This window comes from Thalassophryne amazonica, chromosome 5, assembly GCF_902500255.1.
Source record: "Thalassophryne amazonica chromosome 5, fThaAma1.1, whole genome shotgun sequence".
NCBI lineage: Eukaryota > Metazoa > Chordata > Actinopteri > Batrachoidiformes > Batrachoididae > Thalassophryne > Thalassophryne amazonica.
In genome coordinates this window covers 14,366,839-14,388,324 of record NC_047107.1, presented here as the reverse complement: position 1 = coordinate 14,388,324, position 21,486 = coordinate 14,366,839, and the positions used below count along the sequence as shown (strand labels likewise).

The 21,486-nt window shown below is 40.3% G+C and overlaps 2 protein-coding genes and 1 long non-coding RNA gene across 4 annotated transcripts in view; 1 reads left to right on the top strand and 2 right to left on the bottom strand.

The window, feature by feature from the left end:
- The window catches only part of sub1b (SUB1 regulator of transcription b), a 28,673-nt gene extending 16,823 nt beyond the window's left edge, over positions 1–11,850 (bottom strand). The window contains exons 1-2 of one of the 2 annotated variants that reach the window (XM_034169732.1): positions 11,760–11,850; positions 4,411–4,480 (exon numbers count right to left, since the gene is read on the bottom strand). In XM_034169732.1, coding sequence (XP_034025623.1) covers positions 4,411–4,479 — 69 coding nt within the window. In that variant the 5' untranslated portion in view covers position 4,480; positions 11,760–11,850. Of the gene's footprint in view, positions 1–4,410; positions 4,484–11,759 lie in introns of both variants that reach the window. The other variant, XM_034169733.1, reaches the window with a different exon arrangement.
- Positions 5,740–15,917, top strand: LOC117510120. Its single transcript, XR_004560622.1, has 3 exons — positions 5,740–5,752; positions 10,505–10,507; positions 15,360–15,917. It is a non-coding gene; the product is annotated as an uncharacterized LOC117510120 (long non-coding RNA).
- A 122-nt stretch (positions 15,918–16,039) lies between these two features.
- Positions 16,040–18,293, bottom strand: LOC117510118 (ubiquinol-cytochrome-c reductase complex assembly factor 3). The gene is made up of 2 exons (XM_034169734.1): positions 18,080–18,293; positions 16,040–16,301 (listed from the first exon to the last, which is right to left on the bottom strand). The coding sequence occupies exons 1-2, from the start codon at positions 18,200–18,202 to the stop codon at positions 16,170–16,172; spliced, it is 255 nt and encodes an 84-aa protein (XP_034025625.1). The 5' UTR covers positions 18,203–18,293; the 3' UTR covers positions 16,040–16,169.
- Positions 18,294–21,486: the final 3,193 nt, after the last annotated feature.

The window sequence follows — 21,486 nt, the reverse complement described above, 5'->3', positions numbered from 1 at the left end:
GAAGCGTGATCACATAACCCCAATTCTTGCATCTTTGCACTGGCTTCCTATTAATCTTAGAATAGATTTTAAGATTTTATTGTTTTTAAAGCTTTGAATGGCCCCTCAATACATCACAGACCTCCTACAAATTTACTCTCCGACGCGTGCTCTGAGGTCTGAGGGCCATTTCCAGCTTGTGGTACCTAAGACGAAACTTAAAACCAGGGGGGAGAGGGCTTTCTCTGTGGCTGGCCCCCGACTTTGGAACGCTCTGCCCCTCCATGTCCGAACAGCCCCACAGTGGAGTGTTTTAAGACTCGTCTGAAGACCCACTTTTATTCTCTGGTTTTTAACACTGCGTGAGTTGTGTGGTCCTCTGTTTTATTGTTTTTATTTAGGTAGATTTTATTGGTTTTATCTTTGGTATGCTGTATGTATTTATTTATTTATTTATTTATCTATCTATCTTGCATATTCTACTTATTTTTATTGTTAATTTTCTTATTTTTTATTTATTTATTGACTATTGAGGTTTTATCTATCGTGATTCTATGTGCAGCACGTTGGAACGTCTTTGTTGTTAAATGTGCTATATAAATAAAGTGGATTGGATTGAAGAAACTACAATACACTAAAATGTTTTTTCCTCCCAAAATGAGACATGCTGTATTCTTTATAAATTACATCCTGACGTGCAGCACAGCAGCTGTAACAGCTCAGCTCAGATGTATGGAAAGACATTTATGCCAATAACGTCTGAAAGGAAATGTTTTTGACAATAACTACAGATTCTGTTTATTCCTATTTATGTCCAGAGATCAAGGATCAAGGATGTAGAGTTTATTATGTCCAAAGTTTAAGGATCCAGTGACCAATTTCATATTTATTTACTTTAAGACTCAATAAAATGTTGTTCAATTTCAATGCAATTTCAGTTTAATCGGATTATAAAGCGCCAAATCACAACAAAATCCGTCTCAAGGCGCCTCACATAGAACAGTTCAACATAAAAAAATAAAAATAAAAAAATAAATAAAAATAAAAAAATTCAAATACAAAATTAAAAACAGAAGTAAAAGAATAAAACAGATACAAAATAAAAACTATTCATTAGAAAGAGAATTAAAATAGACTTTAAGTCTTGACTTAAAAATGTCCACGGACTCCGACTGTCTCATGGTCGCAGGAAGACCGTTCCACAGAGCGGGTGTACAATAAGAAAAAGCTCTTTGACCTGCTGACAGAGAAAACCTGTAAAGCCTACGTTTAGTACACAAAAAATTCACAAGAGGTATCGATAAGCGGAACCGATAGATAAAATCTTATTGATACCCATCCCTAATAAACACAGGGGCGAAGTCAAGGATCATCGACATGCCAGTCTGCAACATCGGCACTGGCGAGGCAATTTTCAATACACTTGATGAAGTTCTGAGGTAGGTTTTATTTTGTTCATTATATTCAATTTATTTTTCATGATTTTATTAATGTATTTCCACTAATGACATACAGTTCTTGTTTCTGTAAAAAATAAGTAAATTTGACACATTCAGTTCTATAAAATTCAGCTTGACACATGAATACTAGATCTCTATTGTTTGAAATTCAGCCGGGGAGGAAATACTAATGATCCTGACTTTAATGTCATTGTGGCAACTCATATGTAGACAAAAACCCAGTTATGTGATACCGCTATGCAGTTGTGTGTACTGTAATAAAACTGATTTTGGTGCGATTTGGAGGTTATAAGAATTTTGTGTTGATTTTATGGATTTTCTCACTTGGTTATACAGGTGGACCCTCAAAGGGGTTGACATGTATTTGGAAGCTTGAGACACCAGTTTATTTAGTCCCTTATAAAATAGTAGAATGTGCAGACCTGATACACAGAGACCTCTGAGAGAGGTGGAAAATCCGCGCGCGCACGCACGCACGCACGCACGCACGCACGCACACACACACACACACACACACACACACACACACACACACACACACACACACACGGCTTACTTGAGGCATTTTTTTCTCTCGATATTTCGATGTATTATAATATACATAATATACCAATAATGAAATGTTTACGAGTTCAATGGTGCGACCATTTCATGAGGTGCAAGCTGGAACATACCATTTAACAAGGCGAATTTGCACGCTAAACAGAACCAAATTGCACTCTATATGCAACGCAACACAAATAGAATGAATAATCCATGTCACGTGACATACAAAGCACCAATCAAATGACAAGGATCCACTCAGCCGTTATATTACATCTATATTACATCCATTTATATTACAACAAACACCCAACAATAAAATCTCTCACACACTTATTTTCAAACCCAGGATGGAAAAGCACAGATTCTCATCATGTGCATATGAACTCAAATGTGGACAATAAATATGTTTTGTGCATAAATGGTAAATGGACTGCATTTATTTAGCACTTTTCCATCTGCATCAGATGCTCAAAGAACTTTACAATAATGACTCACATTCACCCTGATGTTAGTGTTCTGACATACAAGGCACTCACTACACAATGGGAGCGACTAGGGGCTTAAGAACCTTGCCCATGGGCCCTTAGAAATTTTCCAGTCAGGTTAGGATTTGAACCGAGGTTCCTCTGGTCTCAAGCCCAACTCTTAACCACTAGACCATCACCTCCCCTTAGCATAGCACAATTTTTTTATAACCTCTTCATAGGTTCTCCATCACAGATGGGAGAACTACCTCGTGGTAATAGGTATTTAAATAATGCCAATAATAATGGAATTAATGTGCATTTGGTGTGTGTGTGGGGCGGGGGGGGGGGGGGGGTGTTGCCTGATGACTGTGATTTCACATCATGATGTCAGTCAGCTAATGGTTAGAGACGACTGAATTATCCAACAACCCAGTCCTGCTGAACGCAGCAATGTAGTATGTTTTCTGTTGCTGCCTTCTTCTTAACTTAAAAAAAAAAAAAAAAAAAAATTTAAATTAAATAGTGCCACAGGCACGGTAGCTGACCTGAATGACACAAAAGATCAGTTTCAGCGAGAAAAGTGAACATGCACAAACCCTAAAGATCGTATCAAGGTCAAAATTACAAAATAGTAAAAGCCCATCAGATATGTTTTGGAGCTATCCATTAGCTACCCTTGGGCCAAATTTCAGCTCAATATCTTTAAAAACTGCTGGCCAACGGCTCTAGATGGCATTTCAATATGGCCACCATGGCAGCCATCAAATTGGAATGCTTCAAACAAACTTTGGTGTCATTATTGGATGGAACATTTATACCAGGTTTCAGGTTCATTAGATAAACTCACCGGACTTTTGATCCAGGTGAGCTAAAAATTTGCAAAATCCATTAGATTTCATTTTTGGGCTCGCTGATTGCTATCCATGTGGCAAATTTCATCTTAAATTCTCTATTTTGCAGTTGTGAATCTCGCGCCATCTCACGGTCCATGACTCACGCGAGAGGTTGGTTTCAGCAGAGTTCCGGTTTAGGGCACAATGTAAACACACCTCGTAAAGTATGGACAACAAGACAGCATCGGGGCGCAGCAGAGGCCCATCACAGATGCTACATCTCCTCTAGATAACCCACTCAGCTTGGAAGAATGTGTCATCATCATAATCGCCCGTGAACTCGCTGGATCAACACCATCAACATCCTTGCTAGCCATTGTTTACATGCGCTGTGAGACACCAGAACTCTGCTGGCATGGTGGAGCATTCTAGAAAGCACAGGGGGCCGCTGATGGGAAACGTTAAGTACCGAATGCTGAATAAATGGCTGAAAAATGGGCGTATATGCAATTTTCCTATATTGGAAAACTCTGCAAGTTGTATCGGAAAATGCCGATGCGTGAATTACGTTGGTATCGGAACCTGATACCGAAACTGGATTGGATCGGCCCCATCCCTAGTAGGAACACACACCAAGTTTCAGCTTCATTGGTTCAGTGGTTTCTGAGAAGATGTGTAAAGTGACAACTGGAAAAGTGGGTGTAATCACAGTCCAGAAGTCACCTCAAGGTCAAAATAAAAAATTTCACAAAACCTATCAGATATGTTTTTAGGCTTGATGACTGCTACTGATGTATCAAATTTCAGCTCAAATGCTGCATAAATGGCTGACAAATGGCTATATATGAGATTTTCAAGATGGCAGCCATATCTGACACTGAATCAGAAGGCCTCAAACAAACTTTGGTGTCCTCATGGGTAGGAACATGCACACCAAGTTTCAGCTTCATTGGTAAAGCAGTTTTGGAGAAGAAGATGTTTACAGACAATGCTACCCACAGTCGACCCACAGCATGAGCCCACCAGACCTTCAGTCCAGGTGAACTAAGAAAATTAATATTAATGTATTATAAATATATTAATCATAAAGATATTTAATCATGAAGTACAATAAGATGTACTTACCTTGGTTTCCACTTCACTGTCAGAGCCACTGCCTGATGATGAAGACAGAACTTCCTTGGATTTCGGCATTCTGCTGTGACACCAAATAAATAAACCAATATGTCAGCGCAAAGCCACTAAGAACAGGTAAGAAGAGAAAAAAATTCAGTAGAATAACATTTTACATATGAATTAGGTACAGCTCAGAGGCTAACTATGATCCAATTTGACATATTTGCTTCCTGACCGCGATTCATGTTCATCGATAAAGTTAGAAACCAGACCGGGTTTTAACCCAAATGTTACTGAATGAATTAAAGGCTGTGCAATATAATGTTTCCCAAAACTCGTTGTGATATGGTATATTGGATGTCCAATGCTCGATATGTAGCATGATATCTATACATTTGTGTGCTTAATGCTACTCATAAATTTTATTTAAATGCATTCATAAATTTTAGTGCATGGTGTTGGTGCGTAACCCAACTTTTTAATACTTTAGTAATACTGCTTAATGTGTGTTGTATCTTCTTTTGCACATTTTCATTGACTTCATCCCAAAATTGACATCACACCCTACATGTTTGTGTGACCTTAAGAGTGTTTAATCATATTCGTATTTATGGCTTCCGTCACCGTAACTGACGTACGGTGCAGGTCTGGCCAGATCCGTGTCAGCGGGCTGGACAGGGAACAGACCACTCACACAACTCAAACAAACTGGACTTTGGAGGCCTAACCCATAATGCGAGTCTACCCCTCATCTTCTTCCAGGACAGTTAAACCAATCCACAAACAAGATTCCTCACTTATTTTCTCAAGTATTGCAAATAGGTTTTATTTTTCTATTTGTGAAAACTAGTTGAACAATCTGTTAAAACCAGAATATCCCTCCTTCAACCACAATTTAAAAGCTGCGCTTTGTGGTAGGGATGTCCCGATCAGGTTTTTTTTGGCCCCGATCCGATTCTGAGTCATCTGATTTTGAGTATCTGCCGATACCGAGTCCTGATCCGATACTTTAAAAAACAGAATGAACAATGAACAAATGCTAAATATATAATAATTTAATTTTAATCACCTTATTTTATTATTTATCACTTAAACAGTGCACTTCTCCTTGAGGTAGCTTGAACAATCAAGTAATAATCTACCAGACTTTAAAAAAAATGCACAAATTTCCATTTTATTTGTCTAAAAATAAATGTCCAAGGTTCCGTATGTTAAACAAGAAATGATCTAATCTGAAATAACAGGTGGTTTTAATTTATAGATGAAAGGTTTCTAAACAACCATTTATTGATTTAGCTATTTTAATTACAAGTGTTCTAAACTTTTTTAAACAGTAATCAGAAATTTTGAGGTAACAAACAACAACAAAAAACATTTCCAAGGATTTTTCTTCAGAAAACTGCTCTATAAATGAGCAGTGCTGTGACACGTTTCTGTTTTGTACAGATCAGTGGTTTCTGCCATAGAAATATAGACTTGAATGGACGTGCATGCCTCAATCTATTAGTGTCGCTCACGACAGCAAGGCGCCATTACTAAGGGTGGAGATGTGCAGACCATCAATAATAAACTGACCTCTTTTTTTGCACTAGAGTCGCTATTTCTTAATGGATTTTAATAAATGTAGGCTTGTTTTAAAGCAATTTGAAAGCTCTTTCCAATGAACCTATGCATGTATGGGTGAAAAAAAAAAAAAAAAAAAAAACTTATGTAAAATGCAGAAATTTGGGGAAATTATGACAAACTGCACTGCTTTTCTCTCTCTATTGTCGCTATTTGTTAACAGATTTTAATAAAAGTAGGCTCGTTTTAAAGCCCTTTAATTGCTCTTTCTAATGAACCATACATACAACCATACATGTCTGGGTAGTAAAAAAAATGTTTTATGTAAAGTGTGGGAATTTGTTCATTTACTGCGATGTTTTTTTTTCCTGTCATCATAATTCTCGATGGATTTTTATAAATGAAGCCTTGTAAGTTGTATTCAAGCTGATTAAGAGCTCTAATGAACCCATACATGCCTGGATAAAAAATCCTTATGTATTAAAATAGAAATCTGAAGTATGCCTTGCCATTGTGCTCAATTACCTTCTTGCTTTTTCCACTGTAATATTATTACTAGTCTTTTAATGACAACAACATATATATGATTTTTACTAACATTTTATTACAAGTAGATATAAAGCCAGTCAGAATTTATGACTTTTGACCCTCAGTCAGGGTAAAAAGTACCTCCTCGCCTGTGACCACCATGTACATATCATATTAAACAACAACTGCAAGTAAATATACATAAATATATTTAAACATTTTTGCTTCCATATCTGTATGCATGTGAATGCAGCTTAATGAAAAGAACTTATGGCGTTGAGTAATAGCCTCAATATATCGATATTAAATTGCGACATAACGACTTTAAAATAGACATTTTACATAATTACATTAAGGCTCTTGTACATTCATTTTAGTACTGGATCATTTGTTTTTGTAGTTGGTGCAGTTGATGGTGAAGCACTGGCTGCCTTTCCCCCCTCATTTCACTTCTGTTTAACTGGCTCAAGGCGCTCTCTCCACCCTTAGTAATGGCCGCCGTGCGGCACGCCGCTAGTCACGTGACGTCCATTCCAGTCTCTATTTCCATGGTTTCTGTCACTAGTCTTCCGTGTTTGATTACGTGATTGATTCGGGATATCCCTACTTTGTGGCTACTTTACAGCTCACTCACTGGTCACAGCAGCAGTCATGAAATGTGAGGCAGGGTACACCCTGGACAGGGCACCAGTGGACAGACAAACACATTCACAAACCTACGGACAATTTAAAGTTTCCAGTTTACCTAACATGCATGTCTTTGGATGTGGGAGGAGACTGGAGGGAACCCACGCAAACACGGGGATAACTGGCTATACTAAAATATGAACTGGAGTAAACGAGGCAAAATTGGGACTGATTATCACAACGGCAAAGGCTATTCACCCAACTGCTGGGCAGATAAATTTAATGTCTTATAGGGCTGCAACTATTGATTATTTTAGTAATCAAGTATTCTACTGATTATTCTGGCAATTAATCGAGTAATCAGATAAAAAGTACTTTTGCGTTTTTTAAACAACATCAATAGTCCAGGGCTCTCCCTAAGCAATGGCACAATGTCACTGTGCCAAAGTGTTGGCATTTTGCTGAAATGGCGATGGGATGTGGCTTTCTATTTTGTTTTCTCCAATTTGTAAAATTTAACCATTTTTAAGTTTTTTATTTTTTATAAAGGTTGATGGACTGGGTCCCTGCATAAGTTTTTTTGAATCCCTCTTTCTCTGCAGTTCAGCAGATGCATTTCAGCTGGAGGTTGAACATGCAGCCTCGCAGTCAGTTTTTTTTTATTATTATTTTATTTAAGTTACCATGTTTGTGAAGTGTTGTGTGTTACCCAAAAACACAAAAATTAAAAAGTCAAACACTCAGTGTGAGTCTGAGGGAAACACAGCAGAAAGAGTGGACTTCTGCTGTTTGTCAATGTAGCCGCGGACAGAGCTGTGACTCGCCCGGTCTGAGAGCCCCTCACACTGGGCAGAGACTGCAGCCGGCCACCGGGTCAACAGTCCCTCCCCACATACAGCAGAACGTGTTTTTTTAAAATAGACAAACACACTGCTTCGCTTTAAATGCACAGAGTCTATTTCAGATGATCAGTGTGGACCATCTTTGTATTAAAAGGCTTTATTTTACTCTATGTGTCACGTTGGAAAGAGGTAGCTATCGTTGCTAATTTGATTAGCTGTTATGCTCCAGTCTTTTTTTTCCTGCGGACGTTGCAGCGCCACACACAGGCCTGGCATATGTACTACAATGTTAAACGAAGCTTCGGGGCACAGAATTTGCCTCGAACATTTTTTGTAATCGAATTATTCGAGTTACTCGACTAATCGTTTCAGCCCTAATGTCTTACCTTATTCGCCCAGCTGACACGTTTTCTGCATCTAAACTACATTTTTTACACCACTTTTTTAAGGCTCTATTGCAGCGTGAAAAGTGGCCTATGTTTGACACATTTTTAATGGCACCGTCTTTAATTACTGCAAAAAAAAAAAAACACCACAATGGATGAAAGCAGACAAACTTCATAAGCATTTTGAACGGAAGCCTGTTAACAACGACAAAACCGTTTTTATTAACAAAATGCTGCTTGTCACCTGTAAGATGGTGTTAGTTTCACACAATTCCCTGGGTGTGATGAACCAAACAGAACCACTTTAGATCACAGCCCCTGCGTGGGCTGCAAACCCTCCCGCAGCCAGCAAGAAAATACCCGCCTTTTTCCCCTCGCGTTGAAACCGGAAGTGAAATTACAAGTGCGCTCATTGGTCAGTTGTGGTTGGGCGTATATACTCGCGTATTTACTTTATTGAACGGTAGGCGTATCCGGTTGTTAAGTGTGATGTTATGCATCATGTGATTTTCAACTTCCGGCTGCAAACAAAAAAGGCGCACTGTCATTAACATTGAGAACTGCACTGAGACGCTCTGATCAGGCTGCACTTAAACCGTTGCACACGGACAACAGCATTAACATCGCAACATAAAACTCTTTGTATATTGTGCCTAAAACTCTCCTGGATATAGAGGGTTTTCAATCACGTGATCGATTTGCTGCAGGACAGGTGCCGTCTCCATTCTGGATTACAAGGAGGCTGGCGCGTGATAGAAAAATGGAGAGAATGTACGGTTATTACAATGTTTAAACCCTAGAGATAAAGCTATTTATCGTGGTAGATGTGTAGCAGTTGGTTCAGTGGATCCGTAAATTATACCAGATAGTAAATTTAGTGATGTAACGAACTGGCCGACAGTGTCACACTGCGATATTGTTAACTTTTTGGTGTTTTCCACTTTGCCATTGTACATCATGGAGGAAGCTGCCAACCAGGTCAGCCTCGCCGGCCTCCTGCAGAGCATCACAGCGGAGCTCTGAAAGCGGAGGTCGGTCTTGAAGTCCTGAGCGATTTCTCTCACCAGGCGCTGGAAGGGCAGCTTGACGATCAGCAGCTCGGTGGATTTCTGGTAGCGGCGGATCTCTCTCAGTGCCATGGTGCCGCGCCTGTAACAGAGAGGCTTCTTCACACTGACAGCAGCTGGAGCACTCTTCCGGGCGGTCTGCTTGGTTCTGGTCATATTAAAGCTTCCTTCTGCTAAGCCAGGTCTCTGTCTCGCTTAGAAAGCTTGTAACACTCCGCTGCTTGATGCACAATAACTGCTGGTAGCCTGTAAAATGAGCGACCTGCTCATTTTTATCACCTCTGTTTGAATAACAGACGACAGCACAAAAGTTGACCATTGTTGAAGCTTCTGCAATTGTTCGCCAAATGCACGTAGCATATCACAGCGGCCACTATGTCATAATCCAGAATGGCCACAGGACACAAAATGATGTGACCAATATGTCACATGAAAACCCTCTATATTAACTTGGTTTTTAGATGTTGTTATTGCATTTGTTTTATGTAAAAATGCCAGAAGCTCAGGTCATTTCTCCGTCATTTTCAATGGGAGTTGCTGTAAGCTGCGATTGCTTACTGTTCATGTCGTTTGAGGGAAAGGGAAGTTTGCACTTTAATGTCCTGTTTATTGTAATAAATAAATTTTTTTATTAACAGACATGTATATTTTACCTGTGCAAAATAAAATATATAAAGTAAAAGAAAAAAGTTTTATTAAGTGTTCTTACCTTAGAAACAGACAAATGCGGTTTAACGGAGGTGGAGGCGGAGGGACAGAGGTTTGCGCACACTGTAAACACAAACTAAACTTAAACTGTTGATCCTTAAAAGGATCATACAGACGTAACTTTAATTGTAAACTTGCAGGTCTTTGGACCCGGAAACAGATTTATCACGTGATGCGTTACGTCAGAGCTTAACAACCGGATAGCCACTCCGTATCACGAAATAGGGTTAAAAAGTAGAGGTGCATTTACACATAGGCAAGACGCGTTACGAATGTCATATTTGCATCATTCTTGGCACATTCCTGACATTCTTAACATGACTTAACACATCTGAAAAGGTTTCTTTCTTGTTGGTGTGCAATATTCATGATTTTCGTGGAGCATGTTTTTGGCTGTCAAGAAAAAAATCTTCCACAAATGTCACCTCATTTCACCTCATGTCATGAAGGTCTCAACTGAGCGTGTTGATCCATCTTGATTAGTGGTGATCATTAATAGAGCATGACAGTGTTCTTCTCTGATGTGCGCACAATTAAACCCTGCTGCACCGCATTCAGTTTCATTGCTGCAGTATGCTGAAGGACAGTGACGCCAAGTCAACTAAAAGTCTAGTTCCAGTGCTCATCAGCGCCCTGCATGTGCCTGATGTTTTTGGAAAACGAGCGAGGCGAGAGCCGTGTGAAGCCACACATCTGGTTCTCTCTGTCTCCTCCTCCTCCTCTCTGCGCCACTCCATGGCACAGAACCCAACTGAACATGCAGTCTCAAAGTTCTTCTTCTGTGGAGCAAACTGGAGCGATCTGAATTGTTCAGCAGCTGACGGATGAATATGGGTGGGTGGGTGTGTGTGTGGAGATAATTCGCCTCATTCACAACGTGACAGAACTTAACGATGCGCTGTTACGCGCGATAGCGCGCAAGAACGCGGAAACTTATTCTTGACCGTGCGTAATGGTTCCTGATAATTTCTTGACCGTGCGTAATGGTTCCTGATAATTCTCCAGTAAGTGCCATTAATCGTAACACGTGGTAACAGGCTGCAACAGTTCCCGAGGCCACCTGGCGCCTCTGCCCCGAATCATCACATTCGTGATCAGCAGCCAAGAATGTATATACTCCATGGCATTCGTGACTTACGTGTAAACGCACCTTAACGAAATGGAGCAGACTGCGGTGCATCTTTACTTTAAAGATGTTTTGAGCAAACAAAAATATCTCCAAGAAAAAAATATGCATACGAATGTGTCATTATAAATCACTTTAAAATAGTTTTCTCAAATAGAACATATTTCTTAAGGTGGAAACGATTTATAATATTTTTTGTTTTTAACGCTGCACAGCACTAAATGGTTTCCGGTTTCCCCACATGCAACTTAATTTCAACAGAATCGCTCAACAGGCCCTCCTCATACCTCAGGGCGTTTTTTGTTTGTAAAGGCCTTTTTATCATTTGAAGCGTGCATCGCTCATCACATATCCGTTAGCCAGCAGGCTAAAGCTAAGTGTGCTAGCCGGCCGGATCAATCGTTCGATAACAAGAGCTTCGGTCACACAATTTATCTTAATAACAGCACGGTTAATGATGGATAATAATATATAAATCCGTAGTAACTACTTTGAAGATGCTGATGCTTACATTTCAGACGAAAAAGCGATCTGTTGGTTTACTGAAAAGAAACGAGGATCGTCTTCTCCTGTAGCGTTTATTTGAGGACGTCAACCAACTTCGGGTGCATTACCGCCACCAACAGGACGGGAGTGTAGGTGACAGAGCAGCCTCTTTTAGAAACTAAACGATATCCCTGTATGATTTGGTTGACGTTTTCCCTTAGGAGATTTTTTATTGGTTCCTTCTTCCTTTAATAATTGAACAAGATCAACATGATATTTGCTGCAATGAGAGATTGCCACGACTGTGTTGACAGTTTTACAGATCTTTTATGTGTGACCAATTCTGATGGGTGATGCTTCCTCGCCACCGTCTTCGACATGTTTCCGTGTAAACGGGTGAAGCCACCTAGCTGATCAACAAAATATCTGCAGTGTGTCTGACACACCCACATCACGCCCCCTGTGTTGTCATTTTATTGTGGCTGTGCCCAGATACATTTTCAGCTGTGAAAAACAAACAAATCACACGTGTCGGTGAGATTTTAGTCATTCGACTTTTTTCTTTGTTGTCCCAGGCCTCACACATCACTACCGTGTTCCATTCCTTAATATTCTAGCTGACATGTCTTACTTGCCCAGTTTCCTTGTTTATGGAGTTAGCCAGCGGTATCGGATTTCATTCGCTGCACAGTGAACCCTGGAGAAAATCTTGTAATCATTATCCTCATTTCTACAATCAAAATACAATATCATTTCTACAATATCTCATCACTATCCTCCAATTTCTTATTTCCTTTCTTGTTTGTAGATTTTGCGAATGTATTCCATTCTTCGTAATTCTCACCACCTACATTGCTTCCGGAAAGTATTTAATGGACTGCATTTATATAGCACTTTTCCATCTGCACCAGACGCTCAAAGCGCTTTACAATTATGCCTCACACTGACTCATTCACACAGACACACTCACACCGGGAGCAACTTAGAGATTAAGGACCTTGCCCAAGGGCCCTTTGTAATTTTCTGGTCAGGCTGGGGTTTGAACCGAGGATCCTCTGGTCTCAAGCCCAACGCTTAACCACAAGTATTCACAGTGTTTCACTTTTTACACATTTTATAATACAGCCTTATCCCAAAATGGATGAAATAATTTTTTCCTCAAACTTCTACACACAATACCCCATAATGACCATGTGATTTTTGCAAATTTATTAATAAATCATATGTACATAAGTATTCACAGCCATGAAGCTCAAAGTTGGGCTCAAGTGCATCCTGTTTCCACTGATCATCCTCGAGATATTTCTACAGCTTAACTGGAGGTAAATTCAGTTGACTGGACATGATTTGGAAAGGCACACACCTGTCTACATATAAGGTCCCACAGTTGACAGAACATGTCAGAGCACAAACCAAGCATGAAGTCAAAGGAATTGTCTGTAGACCTCAAAGACAGGATTGTCTTGAGACACAAATCTGGTGAAGGGTACAGAAATATTTCTGAAGCTTTGAAGGTCCCAATGAGCACAGTGGCCTCATCATCCATAAATGGAAGTTTGGATCCAGCAGGACTCTTCCTAGAGCTGGTCACTCGTCTAAACTGAGTGATCAGGGGAGAAGGACCTTAATCTGAGTCAAAACAACACTGGTGTTGTTTTGACTCAATTCTCCTCTGATGTTCAGGGCCCGTGTTCTCAAAGCATCCTAAAGCTAATAGTAGCTTTTACGAACATCATTCTAGCATGTACTTGATTGCAGAGCACTACATTACTTTGTATTGTTCATTGGTTGCACCCTACCTGACTTACTGTGCTAACGTTTGGGACAACAATTATAAAACTACAGTGCAACCATTATTCATTCTTCAAAAAAGAGCATTAAGAACAATTCATAATGCAGGTTATCGAGACCACACCAACCCACTGTTCTTTAAATCTCAAATATTAAAACTTCACGAGATGATTTTGTTCAAGACTGTTCAATTAACGTACAAAGTGAAAAATAAACAAGCGCCATTTAGAATTCAAGAATTTTTTACTGAGAGAAAGGGAAAATTTAATTTATGGGGCTTGTATCATTTTAAAAATGCTGGCACTCGGACGACCAAGAAAGGTTTCGGTATCTCCATGTGTGGCCCTAGAAAGAATAACCTGATGGAGGAACTCAAACGATGTCCAAATATCAATTAGTTTAAAAATTAATATCAAGACATGTTTTCAAGATATGTATCTGCTGAAGAAGGTTGAGTTTTGTGTGTTGCCAACTGTAATTGTAAATATAAATGTGTTCGGTAGCATTTGAATTGTGTCCTTTATTAAGCTCAAGAGATTGAAGTGGTTGAAAATGGGTGTGGGAATAGTTGGGGAGTTTTTTTTTACCCCCCCACTCCTTTCGAACTAGATAATTTTATTTTTGGTTAAAGGGGTAGTCCGTTAATAAGCATTACTTCTGCCTATACTCTTTCAGGCACACGGATGCATTGTTAATCCATTTTCTTCTTCATTTTTTGTTGTTGTTTTGGACTGTGTGTGCTGAATAAATTTATTCATTCATTCAAAGAAAAATCTTAGAATTCCTCAAATTCTGACATTTCTTAGAATTTTCCTTTGGTAAAATTCAGGAAAAATGTAAATTGCATGTAAATTCTGTAACATTCATACAATTATTAATATCAAAGTAAGCGATGTCAGCAGCCAGAGCCTAAAGAGTAGCCTACAACAATCGTGTTTGAGAAGAACCTCGCTTGTGTGCTGCAATCTCCGCTCTTGTTTTGGATTGCAGCACGAACCAGTGCTTCTCACACTCATCACTTGTGTGCAATTGCCAGCATGGAAAGTAAACCTAAGTTAATCAATATAATAGTCAGAATGTGAATGAGGTACATTCAAACATTTTGAAGCTGTGTAACAATTCATTTAATTTTGCTGTTTCATTATCCCAACATTAAATTATTTTCAGGATTACACATTTCTTAATACAGTTCAGGTTATACGATCGGTTGTCCTTTCATAACTAGGAGTGCATTTATTTCTTTCTCTTTCTCTTTTGTGACAACCAATCACAGCTCTTAGATGACTGCGTCATGCCCAGCAATGGGGTCAACCCCACCTCCTCACAAAGATAAACGCTTCTGTCCTCTCCTTTCTCAGAGTTGCTCTAAGAAACTTCCTAAGGCTAAAGGTGCCTTGCACAAATTTAACTCCCACACAATTCTTTGTGCCAATGCAACCCACTTTGTCCCGCTGGATGCTGCATTATATAAAATAATTCATTTGTAGCGGATGACACATTTGCTCTTGGAACTTGGCGAATGAAACCATCTCTCATTGCTCCCGGAATCACAGAGAAATTATCTGCAGCTGCAGTTTTTCCTCGTGTGCTTCATGAGGTGGAGAATGCATTTGGAATGGTCTCAAAGGTAATTATTTATAATAATATATTGTAATGTATTGTTAAAAAAAGTTGCATTTTCATTCCTTCTTATGAGTTAGATAATGCATCTGTAAAATTATGTTTATTATGCATGTGACATCTCATCATAATCGTTCAGCTGTGCTGCGGCAATGAGACGCATTGACTCGCAGTGACAGTGTTTTCAAACAGATTGTGTAATGTTCACATCTAGTTAACAAAATGAACACATTTCTTTGCACACAGCTCATGCAGTTTATGGGTTTACTGTCTGGCACGCAGCGGGCATCAAATTCGTGCAATTGACAAGGTGGCTTAAGATTCCTTGCGAGGAATCTTTAGGCTAAGTTGGGAGCTCTCTGAGAGGACTGTGCGATGCTTTATGAATACGGGCTCAGGTCTTTGCTGTTTGGACCCAGATATCAGAGTCCTCTTTTAAATGGACCTTTCTAAACTTTTGAACCTGGTGTCATCATTTTGTATTCATTTTAAGTTTTGATTGTTTTCATAAGGTGTTACAGGAATAAATATTTTCTGCCACTTTTGTGATTTCTTTCTTTCTGAGTAAACGTCTATCGGGCAGTGGATGGTCCTGGAATGGGATGATGATCTGACTGAAGTGACCGATAGCAGTCTGAGCTGACAGTGAACCACGACGGAGTTTTAGGGCCACACTGAATTTCTTTTTGTTTTTCTTTTTTTTGGACTTCGAGAATAAAGTCGTAATATTACAAGAACAAAGTCGTAATATTACGACTTTATTCTCGTAAAATTACGAATTTATTCTCAAAGTCTAAAAAAAAAAATTCTATGTGGCCTTAAAACGCCGTCATAGTGAACACATGAAAAACAGACGATACCACTTTATGATCACACGCAGACATTCTGCTAAAATATTAAATATTTACGATGACACTGTACAACTGGTACCCGATGACCAATCAGGACATGCGGCACACAAAAGGTCAAACAGGATCCCGATCAGGACCAGTCAGTCCATCCACATGGGGACGTTGGCCTGTCTCTATTTTGAAGAACTTCCCAATGTTGCTGCGATGTTGCTTTTGGTTTTGGCTGCATCCTTCAGCGTCTGAATGATCAGCTCATTTGTCTTCCTCACCTCATCCATTTTCTCCGGTGGACTTTCAGGCAATTTCTGAAGAGCAGCAAGAACAAAACAGGTCAATCAGTGCAGCAGGAATTTCAGAAAGTGACAAAAGTATCTCAGCAAATACATGCAGGTAGATAATCCTCTGGACACACTGCAGGGGTTCCTGTTCTTATACTTATTTAGGGAATAACCCTGCTGTGTCTGATGATTTGCGGCTGTTAATGCTGGAATTTACCGGCGCAAATTGAGTTTTCCCAGCGACGCGTTAGCAGAGCTGGTAAAATGGATATTTGCAACTGTAATCCAGCATTAACGTCCGCAAATCATCAACACGAAGGATTTATTCCCATTCTATTCCAATTCCAATGTTTGCACGGATCCGGGTTTTCAGTGAAAGACCGCTTCACTACTGAAGGCTACATCTTAATCCACATAATAATATAGTTTGATTAAACTGTTACACAGACAAAGGGTGTGGTCGGCTCCTCAAAGTTTACCGTGGCAACAGCGTTGTCAAGCTAAACTGGAAATTCCATGAGCATAATCCACATCGATACTTTAAGTCATTCATTTCGGCATTGTCGTCGCTCTGGCATTTTCTCTCAATCTCGGCTGACAACGCCATTATTGACATCTGCGTATCAACGTGTGCGGTCAGAGTGTGAAGTAATACATGAAATGTGAAACGGTTGAATATTTTGCCAACGTCAAGGTGATATTTTATGGTCTGAAATTTCACACAATTAACCAATCAGATTTGTGGAACAAATGTAATTGGATTAGAATATGAATTATGACTTTTGTTACATCCGGTAAGGATGTAATAAAATCATTGGCGCTTATTTGTCTGTCTGTCTGTCAACAGGATTACGTCAAAACTACTGCCCAGATTTTGATGGGATTTTCACCACAGATACATACTAGGTCATGGAAGAAGCCATTACATTTTGGAGGTGATCCGGATCCAGATTCTGGATCAAGTTTTACTTTTTACAGGCTTTGAAGGATTACTGTTAGCAGGATTACATCAAAACTAATGCATGGATCTTGACGAAGGTTTCAACACAGATACATATGAGGTCATGGAAGACTCCATTAAATTTTGGAGGTGATCTGGATCGGGATCCAGATTCTGGATCAAGTTTCACTTTGTATAGGCTTTGAAGGATTACTTCAAAACTACTTCACCGATTCTCACCAAATTTGCACCACAGATAGATATTAGAGCATGGAAGACTGCACTGAATTTCAGAGGTGATCCTGATCTGGATTGGTGGACGTCAGAAATCTCTGATTGCTCTTGTTTACGGATATAATTATGCTTTCGTTTGTCTTGAAATATTACATCAACAAACGATGTAACATTTCAATCTAACATTTCAAGACAAAGGGCACCAAAAAGGCATTGAGGTTTTTGTTTGTTTAAAGGTGTCATAGGAGACAGAGCTGGAGGTGGCAGAGCTGAAGATGTTCAGATTCTCTTTGGGAGTGACAAGAATGGACAAGATTAGAATGAACATATCAGAGGGACAGCTCAGGTGGGACGGTTTGGAGACAAAGTCAGAGAGGCGAGACTGAGATGGTCTGGATATGTGCAGAGGAGTGACCCAGGGTATATAAGGAGAAGGATGCTGAGGATGGAGCCACCAGGCAGGAGACGAGGGAGACCAAAGAGGAGGTTTATGGATGTGCTGAGGGAGAACATGGAGGTGGTTGGTGTGATGGAGAAGGATTCTGAGGGGAAGGTGAGATGGAAACGATTGATCTGCTGTGGCGACCCCTAACGGGAGCAGCCGAAAGAAAAGTAAAGTCTTTGTGCTCACCTTGATGATTTCTTCTCTCCGGCTTTCCCTTGAAGTCATCGACCACAAACCAACGCCGAGTCCCATAAACACCGCCGACCCCGCCGCCGCCGTCAGCCACCGCATAGTCATCGTCACCGACATCTCACAGAGCGCGAAGACGCAGATTCAAGTATCTCCGTGTAAAATTAAAAACACTACAAGTGTTTAAAGTAAAGCATAAACCAGGTTCATCTCCAGCCTCGTTGAAGCAGTGCACTCTGGGATGCGTAGCGTCTTCTTCTTTGGTTTTGTTGACCTTTTGCTAACTTCGCGCTGTTCATTACCACCGTGATTGGTTAGGTGTTGCATGATTTTTGCTACCAAAATTAAATAAATACATAAATAATAATAAACCCTTTGCTCACAGAAACATATACGCACGTCAAATGATCTTTAAGATCCCTAGCGTCTTTGTACGTGGGATTCACATCAGTGGTGGGATTGTGTTGCAGGGCCCCCTGGTGTCAGGCACTGTGAATCTGCCGGCGCTGAGCTCTCCTTGTCTCGTCATTAAACCACAAACTCACTGCTTCCTTTTTTCCTCCACGGCAGCCGTACACAGCCATGGTTTGTGTGCTCAGCTCTTCCTGTAAGCCCAAAATCCAAATCAATGCATCCTGCATAAAAAGCAACAAACCCAGTTCCCCTCAAAACCCAAAGCAGGATCAAAACTAAAATCACACCAGTCAGGGTCGATCAAAATTGATCATCTCATGTTTGTTTGCACAGGGTGCTTTACGTGCGCGCACACAGCAGTCAGGATAGCACACGATTTACTTGAGACAATTATTTTTTTATTATTATGTTTTTCCCTTAAGGGGTGGGGAGTCAGTATTTAGCTTCCAAAATTACCCAAGAATGCAGGAAAAAGTTTGTAGTGGACATTCATGCATGTAATGCATGCCGTGGACATAATTCACCATACCGAGGTGAGCGTAGTTTCCCTGTCTCGACAATGCATTTTCTAAGCATATGAGGTCTGTCCATAAAGTATAGGTCCTTTTTATTTTTTTCAAAAACTATATGGATTTCATTCATATGTTTTTACGTCAGACATGCTTGAACCCTCCTGCGCATGCATGAGTTTTTCCACACCTGTCGGTGACGTCATTCGCCTGTGAGCACTCGTTGTGGGAGTCGTTGTCCAGCCCCTTGTCGGAATTCCTTTGTCTGAGAAGTTGCTGAGAGACTGGCGCTTTGTTTGATCAAAATTTTTTCTAAACCTGTGAGACACATCGAAGTGGACACGGTTTGAAAAATTAAGCTGGTTTTCGGTGAAAATTTTAACGGCTGATGAGAGATTTTGAGGTGATACTGTCCCTTTAAGGACTTCCCACGGAGGCAGACCTCGTGCAGCGCTCTCAGGCGCCGTCGTCAGCCTGTTTCAAGCTGAAAACCTCCACATTTCAGGCTCTATTGATCCAGGACGTTGTGAGAGAACAGAGAAGTTTCAGAAGTAGTCGGTTTCAGCATTTTATCCAGATATTCCACTGTTAAAGGATATTTTTTTAATGAAAGACGTGCGGGCGGATTGCAGCGTCGGCTCGCAGCCGCCGCAACGCTCCACCACAGGAAAAACACCTCTGTTGGAAGCCTTAAGGACAAGTTGGAACATGTCCAGCTGTTAAACAATTTCTCATATACTCACTCCACTGAAAGCCATCAAAAGCCGCCTGGACTTTACAAATGGTTATCAACACGGAGGTGTTTTTCCTGTGCCGCCGCACCGCGCCGGCTGCATCCCGACGCGCGGACCAGTCCATTCAATCCATTTTGCTGTTGCATATGCGAGCTTCTCTTGCCTTTATCTATAGTTATCTCTCACACGCTGCATCTAACAGTCTGCTGAAGTGTCACACCGCAGTTTGTTTTGTTGAATGATTTGCTGGTATCAACTGCATTTAGGTTATATTTAAGACTCAAAGTACTCTGCTGATAAGAAAATTCAGCTTTGCAATGGCTGCAAACGAATTTGGTTCTGTTGACTACGCTGTCTGGAAGCACTTTAAAATGGAAAAAATGGCCATGTAAACGTTCTGTGACATTCACGGTGGTTGGTTTATCCACAAATTCTTTTTTTCCGGTGTTGGGGGCTCGTCACACCAGTTCCTGCGAGTGCAGCAGCAGTGACAGACTTGCAAAAAAGCCTGTGAGCAAGCCTCCAACACAAAAAAAAAAAAAAAAAGCGTGAACGTGCGAAAAAAAAAATTGTTGGCGTTAATTACTGTGCTAATGCGATAACAATGCTTTAACTTGCCCAGCCCTAATTATTTATTTATTTCCATTTTTTTATGTTGGTGGACCATTTTCATTGTGTACAGACTGCTGATGAGTCGACTGGCTTTGGTAAAAGCTGCCATAAATTGAGGGCTGTCTAAAGCTCCGGCTGCATCCTCATCAGCGGATCTGATGAGGTCATCACAGACCTGAATAATGAAACACAGTGATGATTTAAACTTTTAAAGTGCCACTTGACCGCAATCAGGTGTGATCTGTCGGTGTGATCACTGACAGCGACAGCGCTTTAAATGTTTAAACAGTGCATTAATCAGGTGTGACCACCCTGATCGATCAGGTCATCTGATCATCACACCAACAGCGACAACGCTTTAAAAGTTTAAATCATCACAGCACTTCTGTGTGATCAGAGCACACTGGCATGAGAAATGCACCTGGAGCAGAAAAACCACTGAGGGACTTGCTTTAAAATGCCACATATTAAAGAATTGTCAGATGTCATTTTCGGAAATCAGGAGCTTTAGGTGTATTCATGTCTGTGTGTGATGGTGAATTGGACTGAAATGAACAGGTCAGATTTACTCTGTGTGTGAATGAATCAATCAGCATGAGGGCCGCAGCTTTTAGCCAATCAGCGGCCAGCATTAATGGACAGATTTAGACGTATGAGTAAATTACAAGAAATGTGTGCCAACAATCACATAACGTACCTACAACTTATGTCCCGCATGTGTGGGATGTATGAGTCACACGCTGACATGTTGAAAATTTTCAGCATGCCCATTCAATCCAGGCTTTCATATCCTATTCTGGCAAAAATTGTCTGTCGAGCTGGTGTATATCTCCAATCACAACCACAGATCACTAACTTCTTCAGCGTTGTCTTGGTGGCTTTCCTCACACCTCTTCAATGCAGCCATTTTTTGAGATCTGCCTCCTCCAGACATAGTCAGTATTTCTTAAATATAACCCAATGTGGCAATATCCTCGGCCGTATATAAGCATAAAAAGAGGAAACAGTGTGACCTTTTGACCTCTTAAAATATGTCAAGGTTAGCCATTACTTAAGTTATCCAAGCTTTGTGTCCCAAGAATGTTCCTTGTGAATTTGAAGACCCTGGCAGTAACAGGACTGGACTTATACTGAG

Excerpts from the sequence above, each read along its gene's own strand:
- LOC117510118 (XM_034169734.1), bottom strand. The coding sequence starts at position 18,202 with ATGTCGGTGACGATGACTATGCGGTGGCTGACGGCGGCGGCGGGGTCG. Across the intron at positions 16,302-18,079 it reads GGAGAGAAGAAATCATCAAG|AAATTGCCTGAAAGTCCACC; the intron begins GTGAGCACAAAG and ends GCTGCTCTTCAG.